Source organism: Syngnathus leptorhynchus, chromosome 3 (genome assembly GCF_054491065.1).
Source record: "Syngnathus leptorhynchus isolate UIUO chromosome 3, UIUO_Slep, whole genome shotgun sequence".
Taxonomy (NCBI): Eukaryota; Metazoa; Chordata; class Actinopteri; order Syngnathiformes; family Syngnathidae; genus Syngnathus; species Syngnathus leptorhynchus.
This window is the reverse complement of record NC_141197.1, coordinates 13,343,885-13,357,993: the sequence shown is the minus strand read 5'-3', so window position 1 is coordinate 13,357,993 and position 14,109 is coordinate 13,343,885. Positions and strand designations below refer to the sequence as shown.

The 14,109-nt window shown below is 43.2% G+C and overlaps 1 protein-coding gene across 2 annotated transcripts in view; it reads left to right on the top strand.

Annotated features, from left to right (window-relative positions):
* Positions 1-13,771, top strand: part of elp4 (elongator acetyltransferase complex subunit 4) — a 43,638-nt gene extending 29,867 nt beyond the window's left edge. Inside the window, exons 10-11 of one of the 2 annotated variants that reach the window (XM_085907431.1) lie at positions 13,223-13,361; positions 13,570-13,771. In XM_085907431.1, coding sequence (XP_085763557.1) covers positions 13,223-13,342 — 120 coding nt within the window. In that variant the 3' untranslated portion in view covers positions 13,343-13,361; positions 13,570-13,771. Of the gene's footprint in view, positions 1-13,222; positions 13,362-13,542 lie in introns of both variants that reach the window. The other variant, XM_085907432.1, reaches the window with a different exon arrangement.
* The last annotated feature ends 338 nt before the right edge of the window (positions 13,772-14,109 follow it).

Sequence of the window (14,109 nt, the reverse complement as noted above, 5' to 3'; positions counted from 1 at the left end):
AACAGTTGCATGTGACTAATTTTCCAATAGTAGCATTATTATTGCAACTCACTGATTAGAAGTTATGTTGTTTAACATCTTTACATGTCGAAATTAATGAAATACTAGTTTCAGACATTTCAATCATTATTATTGTATTCAACGTTAGAATCGTGTCATGTAAATATTAGAATATTTTGAATAATGTTTGATTGGACATTTTCTATTTTCTTGTTTATTTTTCTGTCATTACCACATTCGTAGGCGCTTTGTATGTGGTCGAATATGATGTTTTGGAGTTAGTTTTGGCCTCCGAACATCAGTTTAAGTGCCCCATAGTTCATTAAAGATAGTAAGAGAGCATGATTGTGAAGGCAATAGTAATGTACAGGAAGATTAATTCATTGGCTCCTACTAGACTTGGCCGCTGGGGGTCAGTTTAATAATCACATGGACGCAAATGAAGTAGAGTCCCAACTGACATGGTAAACTGCAGGAGTATTCTTTTTTTTTTTTTATGAAGATGAAGAATACATGCCTGTGAGTATCGTTGTGGTTCCTGACTACATATTAATATTTTTCTAAGCAGCACACATGGGCATAAATACCTGTATTGTGAATCAGTCAAGTCATTTGTTATGTAACCACCTAATTGACTTGTCACATCTTGCTTACTGAACATGATGATTCCAAACAAAAGCAGCAAAGGTATTTGTCTTGTTGTGGATTGTTGTGGGAAATGCCTGATCACGGAGTGTGTTGTGTGCACGTGCGTGTGCAACACGTAAATACTTTTTGGTGCATTCCACAAAGGTGCTGTATGGCGCCTCTCCGATCACGCGAGCCTTTCACAACAAGACCTAGTAATTGTTTTTTTTACTGTTCTTGAGAACATTCACAATTATTCACATGTCATTTTGGTGTGTGTGTGTGTGTGTGTGTGTGTGTGTGTGTGTGTGTGTGTGTGTGTGTGTGTGTGTGTGTGTGTGTGTGTGTGTGTGTGTGTGTGTGTGTGTGTGTGTGTGTGTGTGTGTGTGTGTGTGTGTGTGTGTGTCTGTGTCTGGGCGCATCCTGCAGTGTCAAGGAGCACTCTTGTTTTAAATCCATCTGTATGACCACTTTGTGACCTCGTGTCTAATTCATTAAAAAAAAAATAGTCTCACATTCCACACAGACCTAAATTCCAGTGTTAACAGCAGGAATTCCATCAATGCTCCCATTGCATGCCAATACTGCTCCACCCACCTGTGGCACCACATTAGCCTGTCATGCCCTCGCTCAATTAGTATCAGGTCCCATAAACCTTTCACTTCCATCTATCACCTTCTGTTGATTGAACCAACGAAGTGGAAACCCGGCACGTTCCTAGACGTTGTTTTGGAGAGTGAGGAATCAGGTGAATCAGCCGGCGTTGGCCGCGTGGGTTATGCTGTCACGGCCTATCCGGAATGCAGCCACTCCCTTGTGCCGAGATGCTGCACCTGTTAGCTGACTGCTCAGGTAGCTGAGGAGGAAGTTACTCACGCACCCTCTGGATCAGTCATTTTATGCAAATGACTCCTTGAAAATATATGAGCGGGCAACACCTTATAAGGAGAAATATTTCTTTAAATATATGAATGGTTCTTATACATACTAATCTGCGACATTTCTGACCAAAGTCTGCTCAAAGGGTTTCAACATTCAAACTTTTGATATTATTATGGCGCTTTGTTGTCTTATAAATCAAATCAAGGCAGCACTGTATTTACTTTTTGAATGAAAATAAAATGCCTGTATTCAACAATAACATAAATCATATTCAGTTTGAATTAAATATGGTGTTTAACAAGGTTCCACCAAGTCTGAGAAAGATTCCAATTCAACATGTAAAATCTAGTTTAAAGTCTGACTGACTGATTGACTAAGGAAGTTCCCCCAGCTCTTATTTTCAATTCCTCATCACCACTCCTTTAAAAACCGTTGGCTCAGACCTGACTCTTTTGGTCGTGGCACAGGCTCAACATGCATTGCAGGAAGGAAAGTGGGGCAGCGAGCGAGAGACAGTCAGAGAATGAAAGACAGAGAGCATTTTGTCCCCCAGGTATGACCGAGTCAGCCATGCAGAAGGATCCCACATGGAGGGAGGTGGAAGAGGAGGGTGATGAAGAAACTCTTGGCTTTCCCGCTTCCCCCGAAAACACATCTGTCTTCTTTCTCCGCCGCACACACCTTTTGTGCATCCTTCGCTCACCTTCATATATTGGCAACAGAGTGGCTGGAGTTCACATTTAAATTGTCTGGGCAGCACGCTTGTTGTTTTCTATTTTCCGGTTTTAGGCTTTTGGATTAACTTGCAGTGCATTTACGCCAAGTAGTGTTTCTTTTCTTGCTAATCTGTGTTCGCCCATCATCCTTGTTTTAAATGCGCCGCAGTCATCTCATGGCTGCTTGCATTAAAACAATTAAACTTTGTCACCTCCCTCGCAACAACAGTCATTTGCGAATGTGTCGGGTGAAATTTAGCAAGAAATGATCATTTTCTGAATCACTTCACTGCATTCGCTTTGTGCCTTTTGCTTTCTTTCTCTTCCTCCGCCATGTCTTTGAGCTTCTCAAAAGAACTCCGAAGCCCCCCTGCATGTTCTTCTTTTTGCCTCTTTTCTCTGTACTTTTTTTGTCCATCATTATCCAGCAGCACTTTTCTGTGCGTGCAAATGCTTTCTGAACGGCTTCCTTTCTTCCTTTTCAGGGCGGATGTCATTGTTGCCGCCTGTGGGCTGGGTGTATTTATTTAGGGGTAATTGGTGTGTGGATGAGTGAGGTAATGAGGTGCATCCACACTTGGCTGCTCCCCCTCCTTAGCTGAGCTGAGCTCCGGCTTGAACTGCACCGTCTTCTCCGCACAAGCCAAAGTGGCTTTTTCATACTCAGGTGGACAAACACAATTGCTTGGGGTATACCTCAATCAAGATTGTGTGTATGTGTGTGCGTGAGCACGTGTGTATTCACCCATAGTAGGGCAAACAGTTGGTTGTTTGCTTGTGTTTTGGTTTTTTACCATTGAATGTCTGTGAGGCTGAGTGTGTGTTCAGTGGAGCTCAAGAGGACCTTTGGCTTTCCCAGCTCACTGCCAACCTCCATAAGTGGCCCGGATGTCCTGCAGAGTTACCTAATGATTTCACTTACACCTCCCTTATCTGTCTGGCCCGTGTGTCTGCAAGCGTCTGATGCTTCAGCCTTTACATGCCATTTGCTGCCTCATATCCTGTAAAATTCAATTGCACAGCACCAACTGTAAATAGAGAAGCAGGCTCTCCCCCTTTCCCTCCCTCTCTCTGCTCCCTCTCTCCATCTACATTTGTAAATACGCACAGCTCCACCATCGCATCATCTCCAAGAAACTCTGAATTCAAGTTTGGACTTAAAGGTGTTTGTGAGCTAATGTTACGCATCAGTTGATGTGTTGTTATCGGGGTAATTGCTGCCGACCTTCCAGTCTTTGATGGACACACAATTACTGTATGCAACGCATAAGTGGACTCATTTTAGCTCAGGATTTTGAGTTGCTAATGGTGCATTATTCAGCTTTTTGGTCTGTCCCCAAAAGTGCCGGGCCAAATCAAACACGCCGCTCCAGGGTAATTGAGGCCCACTCCGCACCCCCTGCGGTGAGCACGGCAGAACTGTAATCCCCTGACCACTCTGACTTGGCCCCAATCTGGCAGGCCGCCCATTTCCCAGCAAAACTCCCGACTCGGCCTAGCTGAAGAAGCGGATGGCCACGTTTGGAACTCTTTCCAATGTTGTTATTCAATCTCTACAGTCTCTTAGCCTCTGTTCAATCTGTTCTATCACTGGATTGTGAACCCATATATTAGTGCGGCACGATAAAAAGCAAGTGTGGTAAAAAGCAACTTTAAACAACCAACTTTAAACAACCAACTAAACTCACTCTCTTGCATCTTTATATTGAGCCAAATAAATGCTATTGGAGTATTTAGAGCACAATCATTCCGACGGTTGTTGCATAGTACATTTTCGAAAGAGACGACAAGCTATTGATTGTTCAGTATCATGTTAGTTTTTAACATGCAGTACAAAAAACAAATGAAAAATGGGACAAAACAAATGTAATCTCATACTGAAATGCAGAGTACTGTCCCACCAAAAATGAGCAGCAAGAGGTCTGTGCTAAAAATGTATCCGTGTAAACAGCTTTTGCTTTTCATGATCCAAATTCTGTTATTAATTTTGTGTTCATTATTTTTTGTACGTTTTTTTAAAATGCTAACAATGTCTGAGGTGAGATGTCACCTCTTATAGGGGTCATATTCCAGAGAGGGTATTTAGCACTGTCTCCCTCCATTTTTAACTTCAGCCCGTGTGCTCCCCAGGCTCTGTCTCACTTTGTAATGGATTTAATAATGCGTAACAATTAACACTCATTCAGTGCTCTGGGTTAGCGGCTGGCTGGTGCATTTTAGGCTAAATAAGAATAATAATAATAAAAACACCAAACAAAAATCCCCATCACCCCCGGTGTATCAAGAAGCTCGGGGTGATGGAGAAAATGGAAGGTGGTGAATTTTTTGACAGGCCGGCCGAGGTGATGTCTCATTGCCTCTGACACCCTTGAACACCCTAAAGGTGGTTTGGCCAATAGTCTACCCAGGGAGCACCTCACCTAGTTGTGGCTAAAATTACACAACCACCACCTGCCCACAGGGACACTGTACTGGAAATGAGAGCAGAGGTGGTGGTGTGATGAAGATAGCTAGGAAAGAGGAGCAAAGAGCAGAAGAACTGTTTGTCAATGAGTATTGCCGTGAGAATTTAGGTTGGTCGTAAATAGTAATCCCTTGCAGAAAATTTGGAATACAATCAAGCTTTTTCAGAAAAAATGGCTCTTAAGTTCTGTGGCAGCCCTAGGATGATGTTGAAGTTCCTGCTAGAATATAAAGAGCAACCCGTAACACCCCCGAGAATTCTTTTGTGACTTTTTAAATATTTTTTCTTTATTTAGCACCTCACTGTGTGAGTCACTAAACATTTTCACCTTCTTGGCACTTGCATTTCCAGTTGTCCCTGGTTTTGGTGTTTTGACTCGCTCCGTCATGTTGATGTAAATCTGTATCAGAGAAGAGACAGCTACTGGGTCAAATTTGAGTTTTCTAGAGTCCTTTAAAAGTTCAGTGGATTAGTGGAACAAAGCATGGCAGCCCCGGGCGATTCCAGTCTAGGTTCGCAGAGAAAATATCCACATTGAGAACTGTTGTTTCAGAGGAGCACAAAAAGGGACAGTTTCTGGATGGGAATGCCTATTTTATCATTACCACATAAAGACCATATGCGAGTGAGAAAATGAGCAACAAATCGCTTAAATCGGTCATCCAAAGGAGTGTTACCATGTTGTAGTGTTGTAGCATTGGGCCTAGTAATAACTAACTCACAATCGTGCCAGATACGAGCAAACTCAAGTTCTAATGTAGTGGTAGAGGGGGAACTCTTGCCAGGAGCAGTTTTAGCCGCATCCAGAAATTGAGGATAACTAAAATGGTAAAATACAGCAAATCATACAACACATATTCTCCACATTTCAGTGCTATATAATTACTAGTTTTTGCACAAGTTTTCAGTGTTTATCTATAAACATATATAGTGTATTCAAAGATAATTCAGGTACAGGTTCTTGAAGTTTGCAAAAAATCACATTTTTCCATTCAAGTTGTAGAAATAAATGAATAAACAGATCAGTGCATTCTTCCATCAAAATTCTACAAATAAATGAATAAGCAGATCATTGCGTTTCAAATAGCATCATTATAATACTGTATAACCTTGGCACACCAATGAGCCATTAACTCTGGTTCTTTATATTGCCAGAACATCTATGAATATCCTCATCTAGCCTTGCAAAGTTTTTTTCTATCCTTTGAGAAGAAACCTCAAGACGGCTGCTGCAGTAGAATGGTAACAATTCTAGCTGCTTCCCAGTAGCAGAGTTCAGGCTGTTCGCCTGTCGACTGATGTGCTCTGAATGGCGTTCGAGGCTCTAGGCTGGTCTATGTGTGGCCCGGCTGGTCCAAGTCAGCAGTAATGACTGGCTTTGGCCAGCATGCCTGTTAATGTGAATGGGGTTACTCTGGGCAACACCTTTTCAGCAGGGTCCTATGAAGTCCCCAGTATGGTGGTCTTTGTCCGCACAAGGGCTGTCCTCTCAGCAAAAAGGGCTCCTTTTTTGTGAGCACTATCAACTGGTGATGGATTATACCCAGCCCTCTTTATTCGTTGGGACAGACTTAACAGACATGGATGCTCGCAAACATACACACACTCGCGCTTGCAAGCTAGCATAAAGACACCAAAAGGTATTACATTGAAGGACACCGACACATTATCTTAAACAATTGTGTCGAGGAGAGATTAAACTGCTGCACAACTTGGGTGAAAGTGACATTTCTGTCATGCATGAAATCTTATTAGGTGTGACAAAAAATACAAAATCATTTCCGATACAATACAGCTGCTGTAAACCACCAGACGTCCTCTGCCGCATTCTGAGGCTTCAGCAACAAAAGAACCAACTTACATTTTTTCTCTATTCCCTTTTGTCCTTACACTGCATTTAATCTGTGATTTTTATCACGACTGACATCAGAAATATTTAAAATGGTGAGCCGCATGGTGCAGTCTTTAAGATGCCTCAAACCTGCTTGGTGCTGATTTTTTTGCTGGCACAACTCTTCTGCAGGAGTGATTACCTCCACACTTCCCAGTGGGTCAGTCACTTCTTCAGACTGACACAGTAACCTCTAGATGACCTTAAGATTCATCAAATGTTACCCCTATCTACTAAATTGTGAAGTTTTGTTTCCATAAGACCGTTAATTAAAACTAGGCGGTGTTTTCCGGTATTGGACACGTTTCTGACATTTGCACTGGAGAGAGGCGTGTGTATCTGCATGTGTGTGGGTGTGTGTTTTGTACAATCAGTTTGTGTTGTTCTTTACTCACAGCAACCCAGAAATAAGCATCAATATTACATGACTAGAGCTCCTTGGTAATGCTCTGGCTTTTATTTTTCGGGGACTAATGGAAAGAAATCTCAAGACAGTTTTTCTATAATCCTTCATCACCTATTAATGCTTCCACATAGTCAGGAACACATTTTCAAACAAAAAATTTTTTTCTAAATTTACTGTATGATCAAATTAGACTTTATGAAAGTAGTAAAAGACTTATTACTTGATTACTTCTGTAGTCCAAATCCTACTTGAAGCTTTGTTGACAAAATGCAGTCTCAACAATGACGAAGCAATATTAAGTATGCGAGCTATTTGGCGGAGCGTGGTTATTATCGCGAGACCTCTGTATGGCACTGGAAAACCTGCTCCTACCACGTGTCAGCGATGCTTTAACCTGAGGACGTTCATAGTTTGCGGGGTAAAATGTGTGTTGGAGGGCGCAAGAGGTCCCCCAGATATTGCTGTCATAATCCATGCAGCCGCTCTCTTTGCTATGGGCCTATGTGTAGTGAAGGCAGCACTTAGACATGTTTGTACTCTTCGCCCTCTATCCCGCTCCCTTTCTCCCTCGGCTCCATGTCACCCCAGGGGTGGACCAGCACTCCCTGGCTGTGCCCAAGTCCATAACACCATCTAAACCCCCCTCTTGCAACCCATCACCGCTCGGGTCAATGTGCCCTCGCCCCCCCGCCGCTGTCAACCTTACAACGCCCACAGTCCATACCGACACAGGCCCGCAAAGAGAAACAAAACAGATCTGAAAAGAGACCAAATGGCCCCACGCAGTGCCTTCTTGTCAAAGGCCTTGACAGGCCCAAGGAGAGGCCCCTAGAGGACCTCAGTTGAAGATGATGACGACGGAGATAACAAGTCAAGTTGTTGTGTTACAGCGCACTTACACTTTGGCCCCTTGTTTGTCCGTTTGCTTATTCAGAAGCACTGCAGAGCTAACTGATTACCATGCATGTCATGTTTACTAACATGGCACATGCTATCAAATGCTGTCTGTGAAGCGTGAAGGGTAAATGGTGGGCCAGCTACCTACCCCAAAGAGCAGGAATAAACATTCCATTAGGAAAAATAAAATAAACATGAAATATCGGCAGCCACTCAATTTCCTGTTTGGACATGCTCGCTTAAAATGAAAATCACTCACGGTATTAGTCGCTTCACATTCTTTCGGTGTTTGGGAATATAATTACTCTCAGAATGCTTACTCATCCTTCTGTCAGAGAGATTAGCCACGAAGCAGAAGATGTTTTGCCCGTGTGGCGTCAATCTTGACTGTTTTTATGAATGTCTCTTGGATGATCCTGGATCAGGCACAAGGTGATAAGACGGGCAGGTCTCCATTAAGCAAGAAAGCATTGATTGCCTAATTCATTCCTGACACCTTAAGACGGTTTGCACGAACTGATTGAAAATCATCAGCATTCGAGGTGAAGAATCAGAAGAGTATCAAGGAAGGTATTAGGCAGTAAGTTGCACATTAATAAGTGTGAGAATGACATAAGTCGATTGAGCAATCAGAAACTACGAACAGACTGGATCAACAGGTTATTCCTTATGCGAGGCCAGAGATCATGTTGCAGTCATTGTTAGAGCAAAAGAAGAGGAAGGTCAAGCAGCTCGCCAGCTTTTGTTTGCTGCAGGTGGGCTAGAATTACCCAAGTGACAGGATTTATACTGGGGCTCTTGCTGCATTTTTTTCCTGCCAAGGGAGCGGAAGTCTTGTGTGGAACGGCCGGCGTAAATAGGATGATGCTGTGCTTGTCAAATTGAAAAGATCACATCACCTCATTATGTAGGGTTTTCCTGGGTTAAAGTTAACACTTGTTCCTATAGATCCAGCAAATGATTTTCCCACACAATAGGGTGTAATTTTATCGCTGTGGGGGATTATGGCACTTGGAGGTGATTTAGTCAGCAGATGGAACAGCAACTCTGGGAATGTTTCCCCAATGTTGACTGTGAAATGTTCTACCTCTATTTTCGACTTATGGGCACTCTGTTTTATAAATAGTGTGGTGGTCAGCGTGTTTGCTCAGTTGTTTTGGGCTTTTATTTTTTCTAATCCATATTCAAGATACATTGTTGAATTTTTGTCTTTTTACTGACTTTCCATTATTCAATGATAGATGGTTGCCCTAAGTAATGTTAAATATCGTGTCACTTGCATGAGCATGATCCAGCCCCGGGTAATCTGATTTCAGCGGCCAGACCGGTCGTCATGTGTTCCCTGCGAGGTGTTGGGTTTCCCATAGTTTTAATCTGTACAGTGACATGGGCCATTTGAAAGTCTAGCTAAAACACTATGGAATAAATGACTCGTTAAAAATTAGCACTTAATACTCGGATCATTAGTAAGCTTTTACCACTAGTGGAATGCCTTTGAAGGCACTGTTTTGTGTAGCTGGTCCATTGTTAAGATCCTGCAAAAAAAAACAAAAAGTCTTAAGCCTCGGAACATGATGTATGCACACTTACATCGTAAAACTATGATTATGATATAAGCAAGGAAAAACATTGTGATTTTATATCTTCTCCAAAGCATTGAACAACAACTTAATCCCAATAAACATCCACCCTCGATATATGGAAGTGAGGAATAACAAGCAGCATGTAATGTCATATTCTTTTGAGAAGAGGGTCTTTGGGGTGATAGGTAAGCCGAATGGAATTGCCTATTGTGGGGTGATATTAGTAACCCTCTTAGCCAAAGCCAGTCTGTGGGCTGGCCCCGAGGGCTCATTTCAAGTGCTTAACGCTCGTTTGGAGCTTTGTCACCTCTCCGCCTGTCGCCAGCGCAAACTCCCAGCCCCTCTGGCCGCGGAACGAAGCTGAGCCGCGAACCTTTATAGTGCTCGCCACCAGGGAGGATGCTCTGTCACACATGTAGTCGCACTATAATGGTGGCTCACGTTCATATCGACCCCCCCCCCCTTCTGCACCACAGCCAATGGTCTAATTTCCCGCCATCCTCTCTTATCCAGCGACACCACCCCCCCTTTCCCACTTGCTGCTGCTTCTTTCCCTCTTTCTACAACCTCGTGAAGGTTGCCAGGCAGCCAGGGAAAGACCTCTCTCACACATACACCCCACGATGCCTGTGAGGGTTTTCCGGATGTCCTTGTTTACACCATAGTGTGTGCAGGTCATTGGGAAGCAGACTTTGTGTTCTAAGTTTTCCACTAGTCTCCAATAATTTGGTGTCAATGCGGACGACCAGACTTAATCCATCACATTTGCAGAACTCAATTCATTGAAACCTAACTATTAGTGAGGTACATACTTTCTGTATTAGCCTGTATGCATTCTCCTTGTTCCATGATTGATGGAGAACCACTAGCCTACAAACAAGCTTTCCGACGAATGTTTGGAGCCAATCGATTGGTTTTGTCTGCTCCTCCCTCCAACTTTGGCATTACCATTGATTGTTCTCATGTGTCCCTGAACTCGGAGGTTAGAGGAGCTGAGCTGAACTTCTGGATTGCTTTGACCTTCGCTCCGCACATGCTCAGTGTGCCCACACAGCCCTGAGCCAAACAGACACAGCCAAGCCAAGGCTCTGGATGCGTGACAGCCAGACAACGGTGTGATCTTCCTCTTCTTTTTTTTTTAACTTACCCTCTGAGGATGATGTATATGTGATTGATTTTCCTCCATCCCCTGCTCAGTAGTATGTTTCCGCTGCAGTGCACTAAGCAGGACTGAGTCCAGGCTTGATCAATGCATTGTTTTTCTTTTTCAATTACACTTGACTGAACGAACGACACGAAAGGTTACGCAGGTGAAGTTTGGCAGGGGTGGAGGCGGAACGTCTGGAAGCCCCCTCAAGTCCGATATGTGAGTTTGCACAGGTGTCTGTGTGCGCAGAAAGAACATATCTCAGTGTGAGTTGACCGCTTTGACCCCTTCGTCATCTTGCTATTCTCAGCAAGCTTTTCAATGCTGAAAATATTTTTTGGGTAGCCACTTTAAAATCCCTGTGTAAAAAGTGAAAATAAACGTCTTCATTTTAAGAAAAATAGTCAACTGTATAAATCTTCCACACAACAACAAGAGGGTGCGCTAAAGTGGACACACCAACACGAACCTCCTATGATGTATCAGCAAATACATTTTAAGATTACATAGGCGAAGTAACCTAATTTGTGCAGCGGTTAACGCCACGTACAAATTTGGCTTATGTTGCCACCGAAGGATTCGTGCTTCTTTGTAAACTAAGGACCACCGGTAGAATATCACCACAACAACACAACCCAACCGGCATATTGATTTAGCAATGCAGCTATCGCCATCTCTTCTGCACACATCGTTCCAAGCCTTAGCGTGGCAAACGTATCTTATATCTATCCACCCAGAGGGAATCTCCCATCCATCCCATGTAACCTTACCTAACCACCCAACATAAAATTATAGGTCCTTCGCAGTGGTCAGTATTCACCTGCCTTAGATAATCTGCTATGCAGCATTAAGACCGCTCCTCTTGTTTCATCTCACAAAGGACTTGAGTTCACGGGAGATCTTATGGGTTTGACACCCCAATGATCTGTTGGCCACAGTAGCAGGAGGAAAATGTCCTACCACATCAGATGTGAACATCAGCAAACGTTCTGATATTTAGAATCTCCGGATAACTTGACAAAAAAAAAACACCTTGGTAAAAAATGGAAGCGGTCTACCCTAGAGCGGTGAAGAGCGTTTCGTAGTACCGAATTATCTCTTAGTATTGACGCCGTTAAAGCCCGTACCAAAACACCTACTCATTAGGAAACAGATAAGTATCTGTGGGAGTGGGAAGGCTCAACAAAGCTGCATGTCTGGAGGGGGTGAGGATACAGTGGGCAGAGAAGGCTTACAGGAATGAGCTAGGGGGAGGCGAGGTGCACCCTTTGACCAGGTTTCAAATGTCTTGGCAGATTCTTTCAGGGGCAAATTACAGGCTTTAGCTCCTCTTGTACCCAAAATGCCTTCATTCTGATACCTTCAGAGGTGCTCAAGCAACACACTGCCCGACATTGTCCTGAGCACACTCGACTCTGAAGGCACTTCACCTCAGCTTCCTCTCCCTCTCTCAGAGCCTCTTCAAGACTTTGTTCATTGGAGAGCCATAGGCGGCTTTTCTGGCGGACCCTGAAGCAGCATAGCGTAGCCACGCTTAAGCTTTATAGCAGTTAGCGTGTTGGTCTTAGGGAGCTTTGCACGAGTGGCCCTCATTAACCTCTTAACGTCTTTGTGCTTTGAGTTGGCACAGGGCTGCTCTCCAGATAAGCTTTTCTGTGAAACGAGTAACTCAGTTAAAAGACTCGGGCACTCATTTGTGTTACAGACCCAATCAGCTCACATGTACTTCTCATGTACATTTCAGCTGTTCTCTCGGGGTATGTTTACACAGTGAAAACGTATACTTTAGCGGAACGTTCCATTCACCTTGACATAGGTTCCATCTATTTTGCTGTCTAAAGAAAGAGCATGTCAACTTAGTTGAGCTACATATATGCAGACCTTTGGGATTAATCAATTATTTACATCTATTTACTATGTTTTTATATAGCTACGATATATCTTCACTCAAGCAGAATTTCTCCTCAACAACACAACACTGTCTTATGAATGTTCAGTGACATTTTTCATCTCTACTTTATGATTGTTTTCAAATGTTTGCATGTTCAACTTCCATTGTGGAACAAGCTTGTATTTTCCTTTAAAAACTGTATAAAATGGGCTCGCAAATTTCTTTCTGTCAAACAACTCATCAATATTAAGATTGAAGCAACTGGCCCCCCTTAAAAAAAAAAAAATCCTATAGCATTCACATGCACACATTGTAGTTGTTTGATCATCGTTAGAATAACGAAGTGGTCCATGGAAAAATGTCACCCCATGTCCTCGGACCCAGAGTCTGAAAATGCCTGGTACAGGCCACACAATGTAGCTTCTCGCTCTCTTTCTCTTACTCACACACACACAAACACACACACGGATTCCCTGAGCCGTAACAGACCTAAAGCTCTGCGAAGCATTTAGCAACACGCTAGCAGGTTTACTCCACGCTGACTGCTCTGTGCAGAGTGCTGAAGCATCTAATGTCATTTAAACGCAACACGGCTCTCTGTGAACAAACGTCAAACGGGTAGATCTAGTGTATGTTGATCCACTTTTTTTGCCATCCGATCTAATGATCTTCCCCACCCCTTCCTCTTACCTCCCCCTTCCAAATCTCATTTGTGTAGCGACTACATTTGCCTCCCGACTTGTCTGAGTCAGTGAGTCGTGTGAGCAGGGGGGAACTGGCAGGAGCAGCCGCGGGGGGTTCTGCCTGTGGCTCTGCCAACAAGCACCTGGATTTCTAGAGCTGGAGTGGCTACCAAGGTTAGTTTACGAACACGAACAAAATAACTAAAACTGAAAAAAATTTGATGAAACAAAATAATCAATGAAATTGCTTTTTATAACAAGAACAAAAAATTTACAAAATAAACTCAAAATGAAATCTAAACAAACTAAAATCTGAATTCCAAAACTATTATAATCCTGGTGACTACTTGGCAAGCAACACCTGCAATGCGGTGGTGTCCAGGTTGTTCTCCCACCCACGTTCTGCCATGCCGCGCCGGACGTCTGCTGCCAAGCTGTTTGGGATCTGCCAGTTGTCCCCAGTGCCAGCCAACGACGCCATAATTACCTCCATTCATATGGACACGTTTCACTTCATTTCATAATTTTGTTCTGTGTGTTTATTGACAATAAAAGCCAACATCAGGTACATGTTATGCTGGTTGACTTCTTTCACTAACCTGTTTCAATTTGCTGGGTCAAAGGAAATCAAAATTGGGTGAGCACGCCAAGAAGACGATCAATCTTGACTATCGAGAGGCAGCAAAAGTCATAAGGTTTTCGTAGCACTTGTATCAAAAGCAGGAAGCAGTGGATAACAGCAGATCATTTAGTCAAATATTTAATTCATTAACGTTGGATAGAAAAGAAATGAATTAATACGTTATTTGGTCTCTTGACCAACAATCTGGCTGTTCTTGGACTCTGCCATTACTTTCAACATCGCTGGCAACAAGTGAATAAGAAGCACTAACGTTACTCTGTCTGTCCTGGGCCTCCCGTT